The following is an 18704-nucleotide window of genomic DNA, read 5'->3' on the forward strand; positions in this document are numbered from 1 at the left end:
GAATATAATTAAAAAAGAAATATTTTTAAATCTTAAAGTAGAAAATAATTTAAAGAAAATGTTTTCTGGCAAAAAAAGATCCAAATCTGCCTAAAACACATATGCAAAACTGGTTTAGTTACTAAACTACCATCTATTTGCCAATACAGTCACCTGTGCCTAAAAGTGGATATAAGCATGAATACAAATAAGATTTAACACCTAAAGCACACTAGAATTCACTGCACATTGCTTGTAACACAAGCAACAAAGAAAATTTAACTTTTAGTTGAGGCTAGAAAAGGTGAATTTATATTATTTGTTCTTTATAGAGTTAGCATTTTCATAACTGACAGAAAAGGGGGAAATAGGCACTCAATTTCATGTTAAGAAGCAGTTATCATTTTCATAAAGGTATCCATGTTTATCAATTTGAGATTTGGAAAGGTCTTGTGAAGGTTAACATATGACAGCTGAAGGTGCTTATTGGAAAGAGGGGGCTGAAAAAGTAATTTGAAAAAATAGCATGAGATTTTTAGACAGGTTTTATATCTTGAACAAAATGATGACAAAATACAATGGATCCTTTATAACCCATCTCAGTGTCTGAAACCCTCAGTTAACAGAATGTAATTTGTCACATCTACCCCCAAACTATTCTTGCTTCAGAATAACCCCATTTCTTTTTGTGTTTCCAGTGAAGGGGTACTGAGGCATCTCCCTTATTTAATGGTTCATCCAAAATGAATCACTCTCTCAGTTCTGCTTCAATACAATGTTATTTCTTCTATGGATTATCCATGGTGTGTTTCAATTTAACAGGTAAATTTGCTAATTGAAGGAGCAATGCAAAAAGAGTTCCACCTCCTCACATAACTGTTTTATCATAAGTTTAAACAGTTGCATAAATAATAATGTATATTGTATATATTAAATATAAATAAAACTTACACCACTCTTAAATGTATATAATGGACTCTAAATAACATGATTTTGATGCCCTCATTATCCATTTTTTTAAAATGAAATCTTTTCAACATAGAACTTTTATATTGTTCCTTTTTACTCTTTTAACTTCCATATTAAATCTATTTCCCTCCCAGAATTTGATTCTAATGTAACATATCTTTTGCCTGAAATATACCTATTGATTATGTATCATACTTATCTGAAATAAAAATATGTCTACAAATTGAAGTTTTAAAACAACATTTCCTTTGAATATAAGGTTCTAAATGTTAAGATTTTCTTTTGGATTACATGTTCATTACAGTTATTATTATCACACAGTTGATCAAAACAGCAGATATATTAAAAATTTTGAAAAATAATTATTAAACATTTAAAATCAGAATGTAAATGCACCACTTGAGAGAGAAGTGACCTGTTTTTTTTCTTTCAATTACTTTTGTTTCATTGAATGGATAGCTATTTACTATTAAATTGAGGCAGGACTGGCTGGAAATTAACAACAAAAGGAAGACAAGGTATTGGAACACATATTTGCGTTGTTAATTTAAATCTAGTGGGCACATGAGAAATGAATAAGCGAGTAGACGGGGGCCGATGCAGGCAGCAAGCAGGAATTCTGCATACAAGTGAAAAAGGAATACGGATTCACAGCAGTGTAGAATCTTCTTTTGCAAAAGTTGATCTAAGTGTCTTTGAATGAATATTCAAGAAAATATGAAATGCTGGCTTTCTTACAGCACATGTTCCTTTTACTTCAAGATAGAGCATAAATCTAATGGAAATAGATATAAAACTGTTTGCTCCCTCCTTCTTGAAATCATGTAAAAAAACTGCAACTGAGTCCTCACCATGGTCTTCTCATTTCTGAACAGCATGAAAATGCAGGGGGACTGAGCTTTGCAAAATAGTTCTCAATTCTATGTTTCTTTTTAAACAAAGCTTGAATATTGTAATTCTAATACATGCAAATCGATGAGCCACAGAGCCTTCCTGGGAGTTTCTGCTCGGAGGAAACACGGTGCCCTGCTGTGCCATGTCGTACAGACACTCTCTCTGCCTTGCTTCCACTGAATGTTCCTGGGGCACAATACATTCTTAGAGGATGGCTGGGAGGGGAAGGGGTAACGGGATAGCTCTTATCACCCTCCTGTACAAGGGATTAAGAAAACCCCAAGTTGATCAAAACACCCTATTTCTAGTATTGTACCTTTTCCTCAAAAGAAGTATAGAGAGTGAAACGTAAGAGGCTCTACAGTCTATTTTAAAAGTTCTTTCTGCCCAATACTGTGTGTCTGTATTGTACCCCTGAGACCGAGTCCCACAGGAAGACTCACACAGAGTGGTCTGCCTTCCTCCTGTGGAGAAATTACAAAAAGGAGGGTAGGAAAAGAGACCAGGCCAAAGGCATGTTCTGAGGCAGATCAACTTCAGAAAGCTTACATATGGAAACAAGCTCCAGTAAACAATTCCCAAACAACAACCCATCGCCATGTAGACCAGTTTGAAAACCACAGTTTAGATTATCCACATCATTGCTTCTTTTTATTAACTCAACAATCTGGATCCTTTTTGAAATCCCATTCCTTTCTTCCTGGGACATAAAAACATGATCTCATTTAATTTTTATGAAAACCCTCTGAGGTGGGTTTTATTATGCCCATTTTACAGAGAAGAAAAGATAAAAATGGTTAGATAGGTTAAAAAGTCACACACATAATAAGTTCAAAAGCAAGCATTTGAACTCCACTCGTCTGCCATCAAAGCCCTCTCCTCACTGTGGTTCTCACTTCTGAGTTCACCTTTCTGCTTTCCTATACCCCTCCTAACTAGCCAAGCTCCATGATGCCACATTATATAAAATAACACCTCAGGTTTATTTTAGGATTACTTATCTGCCAGAAAACTTGCTGTTTTCTATATAGTAGAGTGTTTTAAGGCTTCCAACCCCACAAATGAGGTATTGCCCTCTCCGGTCTACAGACAGTTAAAGTGGCGCTCACAGGTCGCTTCCCCAAGGTCACATGGCTCATGCTAATGGGGAGGGAGGGCACTGGGCTTCAAACTCAGGGCTGCCTGCTCTCAAGGTGCTCTTATACATTATGATATATGCAGGCTGGAGAGGCAGGGGGGTAACAGAAATGAGCAAAGCAGGTGTGCTGTCTGAGACTTGGAGAGGGGTCCAGAACCACGAGGACTGTGGAGTGCCGGAGGGCCCCCGCAGTTTCCAAAGCTGGCGGCTCTGCTCAGCCCCCTGCTTCTGCATGGTGACCAGATATTCCTACTGTTCAAGAGAGGCCAGAAAGCAGGAGTTTTAGATGAAATTGGACAATTCTTAAATGCTGGAAGTCAGTTTAAAATATATGCTGTATGTACACCCATAGATATTTTAATTGTTTTTTTAATTGATTCACACTCACGCACATGTGCCCACATCCTGGGCAGGCTGAATGGGGGCCATGGACCACCACATTACAGCCTCTGAGTAAAGACAGTATGTGGCAGCTGTGCCCCAAGCTGTGAAGACCACCCCTGCACCCCCAATGCCTGCACAGAGCCTGGCACATGGCAGGAGCTCAATAAACATTTGGTCTGGCTGCTGAATAAGATGTTCTACTCATTTCCATTCCCCTGTGGCCCCATCTTTTTCCATCCCTACTCTAAAATTTAGCTCGGAGAGTTTTTTGTTGATTACTCTAAGCTCCTGAAGCTCCTGACCTAAAAGCCTCTGTTTAAACATTTATGCTTATTAGATATGAACAATATTTGTGGGTGGGGCTGTTTCTACAAGAAGGCAAATTTATCATGATAAAGCTGTTATTTGCATTCCATGTAACCATAGCTTTTTTCTTTTCTTTTTTTTGCCTGGTAGATTGACTAACAAGCTTACTTTTACAAATATAATGATAGACTTCCTAGGCATAAATACATCCTATATCAGAATAGTAAATCAAATTCTAATTACAGGTTCAAATATATTCCTTTAATCCTTAATGCATTAGAAATTCAATCCACTGTTTTCGCCCCCTGTGCTATTACAGCTAACAAGCCAAATATTCTAAACACATCAACCTAAAATGGAATCTTATTTTCAAGCAATCAATTACTTATATTCGCTGGTATAGGCAGTGAGTTCGCTGTCATCACGTATCCACTTGAATTCCAACGGCCAGCTCCCTTCAGCAAGGCAGGTGAGAACAAGCCGATTCCCTTCCAAGTGAATCTGTGGCAGGCCTGGTTCCGTTTTAAAATATGGTGCAACATCATCTGAAACATATTAAAAAAAGAAAAAAGAATGAATAAACAAAGCTAAATGAAACATAAATGAAAATGGCATTCATCCAATTAGTACTCAATTATTTAAACAGACCTAATTGTAAAAAGTTGAACTGATGTCTATTTAGCCCAATTAAATATTAAAAAATCCCTGACCCCCTAGAAACATGCTATATCCTAGATCATGTTTCAAAGAGCTGAAAGCTCAATGACAGCACCAGTTGAAACCATCTGGCAGGGTCATTTGGTGATTTCTATTTACAATTAATAATAGCTTATCAAAGGGACACATCTGGAAGTCTATGCTCATGCAAGTCTTTGGTTTCAACTAGATAATCTATTTTCAAGGTTGCAATCAATGGTATACACCCAGGTTATGAAAGAGAAAGTCCCTCACGCAACCTCCAAATGGTTTAAAAAAACATAACCAGGATATGCGAGCTTAACATACGTACATCAATGACATGAATTACAATCTAGCTTTCATTTCACAAAATAAATGGTCTCTTTTAGTGACTCCCAGTGTGATGTGAAACTAGAAACGTGGTATATGCATACAATGGAATACCACACAGCCACGAGAATGAACTATCGTTACACATAACAACATGGGTGAATCTCACAGGAATAACATGGAGTAAAAGAAGCCAGATGGAAAACAGTTTACACATATGCTTCCTTTCAAAAGTTCAAAAACAGGCAAAACTAATCTATGTTGTTAGACATTAGGATATGTCTGGGGAATGGGATGGTGATGGGTGTAACAGGTTGGCTTAAGGAGAGCAGGGCAAGATGTATTTCTTCATATGGTTACACAGGTGCATTTACTTTGTGAAAATTTATAGAACTCTACACAAGACTGATGCAATTTTTTATGTTTATTTCAACAGAAATGTTTTTAAAAAGTATGGATACAGGACACCTTGCTTATAGATATAGCTCCATCACTAATTAGCTTCATGACCCTGATCAGGACATATGGTTTTAGTTTCTTCATCAGCAAAATAAACAGAATTAGATGACTTCACATTTTTCTACCACAATCCCCATGACCCATAGTCAGCCTCCCGCCTTCTATGCTCACACATAACACTCCAGCCACACTTGGCTTCATGCACTTTCAAAACCAGGCTAAGCCCGATCCCTGCTTGGAGCCCTTGTACTCACTGTGGGCTCTGCTCTTCCCCGGCTCTCTGCGTGCTCACTTATCCTGAACCCTCAGGTTAGCTAAAGCTCCTCCCACCCAATAATCCCCAACAAATCGTTATGCCCTTTCATTCATAATTTCAGATTTTGAAATTAAAGTGTTTATTTACTGATTATACCCCCACTACATCCCCTGCCTTGGTCAGCCCCATATTCCAAACACCTAGAACAATGACAGGAACAAAGTAGAGATTGAATAAATACAAGAATGATGAAAATAACACCAATGGCTAGTATCTACTGAGTATTTAGTATGTGCCAAAAACTGCTAAGTGCTTTATATGTTTTAACTCATTTGATTCTCACAAATGCCACGTGAAATAGAAGCCATTATCATACTCATTTTACAGGTGGGTAAACAGAAGCACAGAGAAGTTTAGTAACTTGCTCATAATCACCCAGCTAGCCCACCTGGCTCGAGTACCTGACAATTCTACATGCTTGGACTCTAACATCACAGGTTTCTTGATAAGGGAACTTTCTTCTCAAGTACCCACATGCTGACTTTAAATGTTTGATCATTTATTTGTGGAATTACTAAACTGGTCTTTTAAGTTAAATTATTGTATCTTTAACAAATTAAACATCAAGTAACATACCAGCATTGCTCCTATTGAGAATATAGTCGCACATTAACCCGTGACACACACAGCTGGTCTCTTTGGTATTCAGTATACAGAATTTAAATATACAGTATTTATTATGTCATCGTGTTGATAACTGTATTCCATCATAACTGCAACATGAAATTAACAGTCTCACACTAGTATTCATTCAGTTAAATAAATAAATGTTAGATGCATCTGTGAGTGTGGTAAGATCCTATAATAAGGAAATTTAACTTAGTCATTCAGCGGCTGCAGGAGCTGAGAGCTAAAGGATTGGCAGGGGTCAAACACTGAAGTATAGCTGTGCAAAGGCTCTGGGGTGGGAGCGAGTGTGGGGAGTAACCGGGAGAAGAATAAAGTACTGGAAACAACGCTGCTTGTGCTGACAGAGTGAACGGAAGCCAGAGAAACAGGGCGGGACTGGACAGGGCACGGCGGCTGGGTGAGCTCACGGCCTGGGGTCATGTCATCCTGGTGGGAATATCAGTAACATCTCCTTCAAATCAAAAGGGTTCTAGTTTGAATGATAAATTACATGGTCACCCTATTTATAAGCCTTGGTCAAAAGTACTGCTGATATTATTATTATTATTGGCTATATTATAAAAGGGCAGCAGAAAGCCTTTGCAGATCTGTGATGTTAAAAGATCATCCAGCTGGAATGTGAAGCAGGAGCTAAAGAGGAAACAGAGTAGTGGGACCACTGCAGCGTCCGGGTAAAATGTCCTGAAAAGTGGTAACAGGTTGGGCCGAGGTAATAGCTGTGATTGGAGTGGTGGAGATGGAGAGAGGTGGATGGATTTAAAAACACATTTCAGAGGTACAGAAGATTTAATGATGGATGGGATACAGGGTGAGGGTGTAGCAGATGTCAAGAAGGTCTCTGACATGCAGATCTTCTGTTTAATAAGCATGCATTCATCCTACATGCTTGACCCTGTAATCAGCATTGGGAGTGCAAAGAGAACAAGCTACAGACACTGTCCCTTACAGAGGTTATAATCGAGGTCTGACACAGGACTAGAAATTGTAGAGTGTTAGATGCTGTGACCAAACACAGTAAATGCCTGTCACACTGCGTAAGTTCCACCTGCTTCTGCTGCTCACCACATGCTCTGAGCTGTATTTCATGCATTATTCCTGAGTTGATTGTCAACCATTTGCCCAGTTTCCTCTTTTTTCCTGTGTGCTTCAGCTAAAATCATCCTCTTCTATTACCCAAGCAGTCTAATAAAGCTGAATCACAATGGATATAGCTTTGATACCTCGGGATTTACTGAGCTACAGGATTTATTAATGTCCTGCCATTTGTACTATATTTAACAATAGAAAAAGAAATGCTACTTCATATGGTCCTACAAAAATGAATCAAAAAATATATACCTTTTTGAAAAGAAAAATTTTGAAGATAGAAGCTCAAGAATGTGTTTGGTTTTACATTTGATAAGCATCATCAATTTAAAGTATCATACCATGGTTTTGACTTTAAATGGTACCATAATTCAATTTTTATATAATTCAGAGTTTACTACACATGGACTATACTAGGCACAAATAATTATGCAGGCACTGTGATCTAGCAGGGAAAAAATTTTGAAGAACTGTTTAGCATAGCTGGCAAAGCAAGCATCTTGTGATCTCAATGATCATAGAATCACAGCACAGACACCAATATTTGTTGCAGGGAGAAGGGAGGACAAATATGTCAATGCTATGGAATTGTAGGTGTCTAAGTTAAAATTATTACCACAAGAATTTTAACATCTGTTAACTAATATGGAGAATTACATATCCCTCTAAGCACAGCACTCTGTACCACTGAAATACCTACCGCAGATCATGAAATTAGCAGAGGGGACAAGGGTAGCAGAATATAAATCCTTTGGTGAGAGAAAGAGAAAAAGCAGAATTAGTTATTTAGGCCTGGACAAGACCCTCATAAAAGCATTTGATTGTCACATACCTTAAATGAGACGAAGAAAAGTCTGAAAAGATCCTTAAGAAAAAATGATTGAGCTACCTCTGAGATAAGACTATGAAACTCTGATCTGGAAAAAGCCAATGGCCCACTTAATAATACTCTGAGGATTTTTTGGCTTTTGTTTTGTTGTTTTTTTTTTTCAAATAACTAACAGATCTCCCCTTCCTCAAGGAAAATGAACAGAGATGAAACATGATTCTATACTCTAACAATGAATATTACAAGTCCTTAGAATGAATTAATAAGGAAAATGGTGAAATTTCCATTTTCACATACTTTTAACTAGAACTTAAATCATTTCATGAAGGAGAGAGTCTCATCTGTCTGGATAATACATATTTAAGGCCCATTCAGAGAGAGGAATGGACTTAAAGTTCTCTAAAGACAACATCATAATTTTACAATGTAGAAGTCACTTCCCTAAATCAACTTTTAAGGTTTTTGAATAAAATGTAAATGGATTGAACTGTACCTGGTCAATGCAAAGATAATCTCCTGCTCATCTAGAAAGGGACCATGACCCATTCGCCACCATGAAAACACACACTTGGGGAAGCAGAGCCGTGGCCCATGTCTCTCATCTTCCCAGGAGGAAGAAAGGTGGATCTGCCATGGGTTTAGTCACATGCTCCACAAAGGAAAACTGAGTAACTGTTACCAGAATGTCTTTAAGGGCCGAATGGATGGGAATCGACTATCAGGCACCAAGAAAGTCAAACTTCCAGCTATGACTGTGACTCTGCAAATGAGAGCACTTCAACTGAAGAAGGTGTAATCTATTCAATAACTCACCCTTTCCTCCTACATTTTAAAATGATAATGAATAAAAAAATAATCAGCAACCTCCATCTAGCTAAGAATCAATCGCACTACAAACAAGAGGGGGTGGGTCTGGAGCAAACAAATCTCAGATGCTCTGGCAAAGCGACAGTGGAGTGGACGGGCCCCAGCGGGCGAGGGGGCGTGGCCCGCAGGACCGGGCAGCAGTGGGAACGGGGCCATCGGGCGCGGGCCTTCTCTTTCTCCACTCTGCTCTTCCTACAGCTGAAACCCCCAGGGTGACTAATCCTTTAGTTTAAACCACTAATCTTCCTTTCAAAGCTTCTTTTATATCAAATTCAAACATTTTTGTGCCCAAGTTTATGAATTCACTAATGGAAAGTTTTCTCTTTCAAACTTTAGTGAGAAACAAAAGCACGAGGCATATATATCGTTTGTGAACAATCTGAAAATCTAGGTAGGAGATTTTTTTTTTCTGGAAAATATAGTCAAGTCGAATTTCAGCTGTTGGCAGTTCATTATGTACACCTATTGAAGCCAGGAATCTAATCTCACAGTATGTTGCACTTTTTTTTCGTAATAGCAATACTAATCCTCTTATTAAAGACAACAATTGTGCAGTTTGAATGTATTTGTGAAATCTAAATATATAATTAAATATGTTCTATTATGGTTAAATATGCAAATTTCAAACAGTTACACTATGTTGTTTTAAGAGGACCCTTTCAGAAAACTGTTTCAGGACAAATTCCTTTATGTGTTTAGGACAAGCCAATTCAAGCTGTACTTTCTGTGTTTAAAGATGACATAATGGGGGTGGAGAAAGGGAGGGAGAGGGAGGAAGGGCAGAAAAAAAGAAAGGAAGAGAGAGAGAGAGAATGAGAGAGAGAGAGAGAGAAGCTAAATCAACAGCACATATTAATTCTCAAACCAGATAATTTAACATCCAACAAAAAGAGTAGCCCTATCATTATCGCTAATTCTCAGGCTTCATTCTCCTAGTGCATCAGAAGTAATTATTAATATTTTCCAATGATAGACTTGCATATAGTAGCATTTACCATCATATTCTGTGGGTTGTTTTAATAAGTTACCCAACCTCTCTATACATGACTTTCTATATGTCCACTCTTGCCTTGCAAAATAAATGAATACCAGAAATTTCAGAGTGAAAGAAGCCACAACTGAATAAAGATATATCTGATTTTAAGCATAATTTAAAAACTAGCCTATGACGACAAGAAATAGAGAAATAAGATGCTTTTCAAATTGTTCTACTATTTTCTCAAGCATTTCTGACAGGGTATGACCGGAAATGTAATGAAATGTCAGTTAGCACCTACACGTATTTTGATTCGATGTGCAAACAGTACCTAGAACCAGCAGCAGGAGAATCCCCCGAGACTGCTCAAGCTTTGCAGATCTCCACAGAGGAGAGGAGGCACAAGACTGAGGCCCGCAGCTACAAACGGAGGCACTTGGTCCCCCATCGAGCATCCATCGAACGCCTCCTGGCTGTGGCACTAGGGTACAGCTGGCCACTGCCCGTCGAGCTCACAGGCCAGAAGGTGAGACGCATAAACAAACCAGCTGCAATGCCAAGAGGTGAGAAGATGGAGGCAGGATGCCACCACCCTGGGAGGGTCCTCAATGTGGTGGCAATTGCTGACCTCTAGGTGGCCGGCGCAGGATCTGAAGGGACATCAGTGCCCAGAGCAACCAACAGACGTGGGCCTCCAGAGGCCTTCCGGAAACGAGGTGAGCTCAGCTACATCTGTTAGGCCGCTTTAGCTACATAGTAGCTTTCAAAAGCTTTTGAAAGCTTTTAAGAACTGCCCACTATTTATGACAAATGAGAGTTTTTCCCGATAAATGCTCTTCTCAATCCCAACTAAGTGACCTCTGAAGTCCCGGTTCACCTGCATGTTCCTGCCTGAGCCTGGCTGTGACAGGTGAGCAGCCCTGCAGGGACCTCCTGGCAGGCCTGGAGACACCTGTGAGGACAAGGACGGCCTGGTGGGGGCGGCAGTGACTGCTAAGCTTGGTTTGGGACAGAGTTAGGTTTAATGCCCCAACCTGAGCACAGCCTCCCACAGATATGTAGTTGGGAATAGGAGAGTATTTTAATAGCCTTTTCTAATAATTGTGAACATTCTTCTTGATCCAAGACCAAAATTGAATGGGAGATAGTTTCATAAAGGTGAGTTGCAATGTAGACTCTGAAACCCTATCAATGTAATTTTGGTACTTTGTTACATTAAAATCCTGTGGTCTGTCCTGTGCTTGGATTTGATCTTTTACCTATGCATGACTTTGTAACAAGATGCATTGGGCATATGGAAAATATTGGTTCACTGAGTTATACAGATGTTCCAAACGTTGACATATTTCATTATACAATATTAAAAAAATGGTGTGTTAATCTATCCACCTATCTCGTCAAACAAGCCTTTAACAGGAAACTGTCATGCTCATGGTGGCAGATCAAAGATTTCCAAAACTCCAAGTTTTATTTGAGAGCTCAATTTTTATCATCAGCAACAAATATTGTCAGTTGTTTTTGTTGAAGTGATAGGCTTATTTTGTTCATTTTCATGAAAATGTTGCCAATTACCCAAATCTGAATAACCACAGTTTGTCAGTCACTATTTCAAGTAAAAATGTGGTTCCATGAAAAAGCACTAGTTCAGCTCGCAACTCAAACAGTCGCACAAGTACTCTGCCTCAAGACAACCATATTTCAGCAAGCAGCAGCAGTGTTTTGTGTATTGTTCACATTTTGACACTCATATCGGAGTCAAATTTAATACAATTAATGATTTTCACTACTTCATCAAGAATAGTCTTAAGGGAAACTGGGTTTTTTTTAACCATGAGTGTGTGGCAGGAAGAATAGTGTTGTCACCCATCTAGTTTGGCACCACTGCCTCCATGCATTTGCTCAAGGCCACCAGTTTTCTCACCATTGCTTCTGTACCATCAGTAAAATGTCACCACAGGGAAAAAGCAAACAGTGTCTTAATATTATTATTAAATGGTTTTGACCTCATGGAGCCCCTGAAAGGGTCATGACCACCAGAGATCCCTGTCCACACTTTGAGAACTGCTGCTCTAGAGCTACTGAAAAGATTAAGTTGGTTTACAGATATAAAATGCTTACACAGTGCCTCGTACACAGAGGCACAACGTACATGTTAGCTTTTATCAAAACATATTGTCAGAGAATGAAATTGCATTTTCCTACAGAATGCTGTATCTTGAACTTCATCCAAAACACATCTACTTTTGGGTTTCTAAATAATACTCATAAATCAGCTTACAGTCTTGAATGTCAATAACTATTACACCAAAGAAGTTGTTCAATTTAAAGAAAAGTAAGTGCTCATATCTTCAATTATTTCAGAATTCTAGAGATGTCTAAATATTGATTTGATTATTTATTCTTCCATTCAACAAGTATTTATTAAATGCCTACCAGGACTTCTATTAAATAGGAATATAGTGTGGAAGAAAAAAAAAAAGCCCCTAACTGAATAAAAATCACATACGCCCAGAGCTTACATTCTAGCTGATGGAAATACATTATAAACAAATAAAAATGGAAAATATTTAGTATAGTCTGTTTTGCTGAAGCTTATATTTCTTTTACACAAATTAATATACATGTGATTGATAAATAGGGACTGGTGTTGGTAAAACAGGGATGTTGCATTAATTTACACATGGTTTTCTCCCAGCACATTACTGTTATAGCATGATCATGGACAAAGTTCATCATTTATTAAAGAGAAACCTTATAAATATACAAAAACCACTGGCAGCAGCAGCAACACAAACAAAAAACTAAAAACCCAAATTCTTTAGTGCAAGTAATGGCTGATTCAGAGGCTTAAAGAATCATTTCAGTCCCCCCTACATTAAAAACTATGCAAGCGCAGATGAAAAAGCTTGGAAGGCTTTCCTTGTTGTATCAAAACAGTAGATTAATGAGGAAAGTTACTAGGGGTATTATTTTTTTTAATTGATGTTCTGGTAGCAAAGTGCCATTGATTTTGAGTGGTCTGCCCCTTACAAGAGGTTTCCAATAAGCTCTATTATTTTAGCTCATGATTTTTGCAGAATATGGGACTTTTCAGGAACATATCTGGGGATAATAAGAGAAACACTTGTAGATTAGGTAGTGATGAATGCCATAGAAAAAATATATAGAATTTGTGGGGAGGGGTTGCAACTGTAAATGAGGACAATAGGGAAGGTCTCCCTGAGAGGTGGCATTTGGGTAAGGATCAGAAAGAGAGAGGGAAGGAACCATGAAGTTAGGGCAGGAAGAGTGTCCCAGGTGGCGGGAAAAGCAAGCAAAAAGGCCCTGAGGAGGAAGTGAGCTCTGGGATCAGTGGGAGGACCAAAGGGAATGAAGCAAAAGGAGTGAGGGGGACAGGAGGAGAAGAGGAAAGCAGGGGAGGCCTCCCGGGCCACTGTAAGGCCTCTGGATTTTACTTTAAGTGGCACCGGAAGTCAGTGGGAAATTTAGATCAAGAGAGCGAGCTGCTCTGACTTAGGTCTGAACCCATCCACCGTGGATGCTGTGGTGAGATTAGCCTCGAAGAGCAGCAGCTGGGAGGCCACCCAGGAGGCCACCACGCTCACCACACTCACCCAGGTGGGATGAGCATCACCAGGTCCAGGCTGGTTGCAGACAAGGTGGAGAGAATGGTCAGACTTGGGATGGATTGTAAAGGTGGAGTCAAGAGAAATCACAGATGTAGGAAGTGGGGCATCAGAGAAGAGAAGAATCAATGAGGACTCCAAGGTTTTTGGCCTGAGAAACTGGCAGGCTGGAATTGTCATTTCCCAAAAGAGGAACAAATGCAGGAGGAGCAGATTTGGAGGGAAAGAACAGGGTTCAGTGTTGAGTACAGTAAGTTTGTGATATCTATTAGACATCCAAGTGGAGATGTCAAGTAGGCAGTCAGATTAATGAAATATATGATTTTCACAAAAATGCAAAATCAACTTATAATTAAATAACTGGATAATTCCAAATCACCAGTTTTATTAGAAAAAAAACTCAGTTGACTTCAAAAAATAAGCTTTTGCTAAAGATATGAAACAAATCAATTAGGCATTAATGATTTTATTTAGGGAAAAGTTAAAATGTAAATATCATAGAATACTATTACCAGAACAGAGCAAAGATATAAATTAATTAACTAAAGATTTGCAAACATTCTGAATAATTTTATTGTAAAATATTTTACTTCTCATTTTCTTATCAAATATACTCAATTGCTCTATCAAATTTAATTATCTCATCAGACCTAGTTAAGGTAACTCTGAAAGGAAAAGAAAAACTAGCGAGTGCCATTTCCATTATTCAAGGTGGGAAATGCCCTAGCATACAACGTATCAATAATCTAATTACGTTATTTTTAACTGTTAAACTGAACTTCAATCTCCTTCCCAACAAGAAGTCAGCAGATATAGCCCACGCATGCCTGAGCAATGGAGAGAGAAGACTTTTAGATGATAAGTCCTCTGGGCATTTTTCCCTGTTGGACCAGTTTGTCCTTAAGTGAAACACTCTTTATTTTAAACAGAGAGCAATCTTATAAGCAGTGACCTATGTATGTTTTTTTTTTTTTTTTTTGACATAATGCCTCGTATTCCACAGTATGCTCTTTTGGATTAATTTGGGTGCTCTTTTAAATGCAAATAATCCAAGAAGGGAAATCAATTAAATTGTGTAGCAGTCATCACACCTAGTTATATACTTGTGTTATTTTTTCCAACTGTCCACAGACCATTCATCAAAATAAGCCACATCCTGGGCTATAAAACATATTTCTGTGAATTTAAAATAACTGAATTCATACCAAATGTAGTCTCTAGCAATGATGGAATAAAAGTAGAAATCAATAACTGAAAGACAACAGTAAAATCGCCAAACACTTGAAAACTAAACAACACACTTCTAAATAATCCATGGGTCAAAGAGAAAGTCTTGAAGGAATTTTTTTTTTTTTAATACATAGAATTGAATGAAAAGGGACATACAACATATTAAAATATGTGCGACGGGTAAAGCAGTGCTGAAAGAGAAATTTATAGCACTAAGTATCTTCATTAGAAAAGAGGAAAGGTCTTAAATCAATAGCCTAAAATAATAATATTAAATAAAAACACCCTGCCTCAAACTCCTCGAAAGCAATGAATGCTGTCCACTTTTGTGGTCACTAGCACCTAGAACAACTGTCTTTTACTAACTCTTATGCAGATGAGACTGCCTGTTTGTTACTGAATTTTACATTCTCCTGTCATCATTTATCTGTGACTCTCCCAATAGGTGGGAGAGCCAGGGAGGCTATAGCTCTTACTAGAACTACTAGTATTACTACCAAACAGTTACTGAGAATGCACTGCATTCCAAGGCGGAACTATTCTAGTAAATAATAACTCAGGTCCCACAACAAGCCCATCAGACAGGTGATATTATTTCTCATGCCCATCACACAGGTGAAAAACTGAGACACGGATAGACAGGTAACTTGCCCAAGATCACCTAGGTGGCAAGTGGCAGCATCCAGGTCATACTCCGTGACCTCGCTACTTCCTGACCAAGCCGCTCTGCTCCTCCTGCTCCTCTGGGTGAGAATGAGAACTAAAAATGAATAGAACTATAATTGCATAATTAAATATTAATGATAGTGTCGGTGAGGCTTACATTTAGAGTATGCTCCATTTGTCTAAACAGGGGAGTGGCTTGTTTCCGTTTCAAAAAAAAACATAAAATATACACACAAATATGCCTCTTACTCAAGACAAAGCTATGTTCAGACAAGCGTGACCAGAGAAACAATCAGAAATATCAATGCATGAGTCATAGGTTCAGTGCAGTGAGTAGTCAATGAATAGGGTAAACTGAAGTATAACAATGTGGGTATATAATTTCCTACAGGTAAAATTAAATAAGCTCATAAGACTATAGAAAATCCCACAGGTAAGTACCTGGTTGAAAAAAACATATCATTCAGGCAAGTTTAAAAAAAAAAAAAAAAAAAACCTAACTGGGAGAAAATTGGCTACTTCTGACTTCAATCTTCTAAGAGTTGCTGAGACCAAATTGGAATTCACTGTAATGGCAAAGAAGCTATTTTCAATGTTAACAAACACCAATGTTTCAAAATTAAAATACAAAAGTAAGTAGAGAGCAAACCAAACAAATGATCTCTATGCATAAACCTAACAGGAAAATTATTAAACTCTGAACATTAATGATTACTTAGCTTTATCAAGAGCTAATATTTTCTTAATATTTATGAGATGCAGGTATGATTATGTATATTTAAGAAAAAACTATCTACACTCTCCTCATGATTGCAACTTTATAAAGGCAGGGACTGAGATTTCTTTTATCTGTATCATCTCTAAGGCAGTAAGCAATTTTTCTTAGACTGAGTAGTATATTTAGGCTAACAAGCTAATAAGAAAACATGTTCAACACCATTAGTCATTAGGAAAACGAAAATCAAAACCACAATGAGATATCACGTCACACCTACTAGAATAACTATAATCAAGATGAGAAAACAATAACAAGTGTTGACAAGGATGTGGAGATGTTGGAACCCTCATACATTGCTGGTGGAATGTAAAATGGTGCAGCCACTTTGAAAAACAATTTGGCAGTTTCTCAAAATGTTAAATGGAGTTGCCACATGACCTAGCAAATATCAAATTAGCACATGACTCAGCATATGACTGACAGGCATCTACCCAAACAAAACAAAAACAAACATCCACACAAAATCCTGTACATGAGTGTTCATAGCAACATTAGTCATAACAGTCAAAAAGCGGGAACTACCCCATGTCCACCAACTGATGAATGGGTAAATAAAATGTGGTCTATTCATACCATTGGAATATCATTCCACCACTAAAAGGAACGAAGCCCTGATAAATGCCACAACATGGATGAACCCTGAACACATTAAGTGAAAGCAGCTAGTCACAAAGAACCAAATACTGTGCGATTCCACTCATGCGGCATGTCCAGAATGGGCAAATCCATAGAGATGGGAAGCAGGCGAATGCTTGCCGAACGTTTACCTGAAGGTGGAGGAGGAGGAGCAGGGGTGGATTGTGAGTGACTGTTAACAGGCACAAGTTTTCTTTTATGGAGTGATGAAAATGATCTAAAATTAGATTAGGGTTGATGGTTCTGCAATTCTGTAAGTATATTTGAAAGCATTGAATCGTATACTTTCAACAGGTAGATTTTATGCATCTAAATTATTTCTCAATAAAGCTGTTTAAAATAGCATATTTAGAAGGTAGTAATATTTGTGCTAGTCCTGGTAGGTGCTATTATTTTCACTTGTTTACAGATTAAAAAAACGGAGGCACAGAGGAGTTAGGGAACTTGTCCAAATGTAACAGCTGGGAAGAGGCAAAGCCAGGATGTCCACCCAGGGAATCTGCCTCCAAAGTTTATGCTCTTACCCACTCTGTCACATGCCCTCTTGAAAATACGCAACTTTTCCTCTGGGGCTGGTGGTAGTGGCCAGTGAAGAGAGGGAAGGGAAGGGAGACAGGAAGCGACACAGGAGAGGAAGACGAGGGAGAGGAAGGGACGAACAGTCGGCTTATGTTTGGACACGCACAGAAGCTGAGGTTTTCCAGGACTCACAGGTGCCTGTCTATGGGGCCAGCTCCTTTGCAGAGGCTGATCAATGCAATCTGAGAACAGGGGGGGGAAAACAACATGAGACGTTATCTTCAAAGCTTTCTTCAAATTAATCATGTTTAAAGCAAGCAGAATTTTACAAAGATAAGCTGAGTACTTTCAGAGCCACCAAGGTCCCTGAATGAGCAGAAACAGAAGGGGCAGCTGACTATGTCTCTCCTGAACCACATTTTTCCTGGACCGGTGGGAGAAGAGGGGAGGGAAGGCACCCCCTTTTTCTCTGCTGCCCCCAATTCCTCCAAACTAGGAAGGGAAGCATAGGGGTATGACTTCCAGGTAGAAATAAGCAAGGCAAATATGTCTTTCAAAAGTCCTGAGGCACTGAGAAAAGAAGCACTACTGCATAATGTTCTGAATACCAAGAAATTAAACTTGAACTTAGTAAGACTTCTTAAAATAGTACCGAACACATCAGCTGGTGTTCCTGTTTCCTATTATTGCTGTTATGCAAAATACCAGAAATGGACTGGCTTTTACGAAGGGGGTTTATTTGGTTACAAAGTTACAGTCTTAAGGCCATTAAGTGTCCAAGGTAAGGCATCAACAATAGGGTACCTTCACCGGAGAAAGTCCATCGCATCCTGAAAACCTCTGTTAGCTGGGAAGGCACATGGCTGGCATCTGTTTTCTCCCAGGTTGCGTTACAAAATGGAGTTCTCCAAAATGTCAGTGTTAGCTTTCAATGGCCATCTTCAAAATGTGTCTCTCAACTGCAGCTTCTCTGAAGTTTCTGTTCCTGAACTTTTATAGGGCTCCAGCAATTAAATCAAGACCCAAGCTGAACAGGCGGGACTACACCTCCATGGAAGCAATCCATTCAACAGGTCACACCCTAATCAAAGGTGTTACTAGTCAGATCTCCATGGAAACAGTCAAAACGTTCCAACCTAATCAACACTAATACGTCTGCCCCTACAAGATTTCATTAAAGAACATGGCATTTTGGGGGACATAATACATCCAAACTGGCACAGCTGGTTAACACAGATACTGAATCAACTCAAATATTTTCCGCAACAGTAGAATAAGATTGTCTTCTGTATATCCACTAAGTTCCAATTGTATCCACTAAGTTCCAGTTGTAACACTCATCTTGTACTTGTATGAACAATATTTTGTTTTGCCTTTTAATGAGTTCTCTTTTCCTAGGTGATAACTC

The 18704-nt window shown here is 38.6% G+C and overlaps 1 protein-coding gene across 2 annotated transcripts in view; it reads right to left on the minus strand.

The window, feature by feature from the left end:
* The window catches only part of SDK1 (sidekick cell adhesion molecule 1), a 941791-nt gene that overhangs the window by 579546 nt on the left and 343541 nt on the right, over positions 1-18704 (minus strand). For both annotated transcript variants that reach the window (XM_037813737.1, XM_037813738.1), the window contains exon 2: positions 4056-4215. In XM_037813737.1, coding sequence (XP_037669665.1) covers positions 4056-4215 — 160 coding nt within the window. The remainder of the gene's footprint in view (positions 1-4055; positions 4216-18704) is intronic.

The sequence above is a fragment of the Choloepus didactylus genome, chromosome 21, assembly GCF_015220235.1.
Source record: "Choloepus didactylus isolate mChoDid1 chromosome 21, mChoDid1.pri, whole genome shotgun sequence".
Lineage (NCBI taxonomy): Eukaryota > Metazoa > Chordata > Mammalia > Pilosa > Megalonychidae > Choloepus > Choloepus didactylus.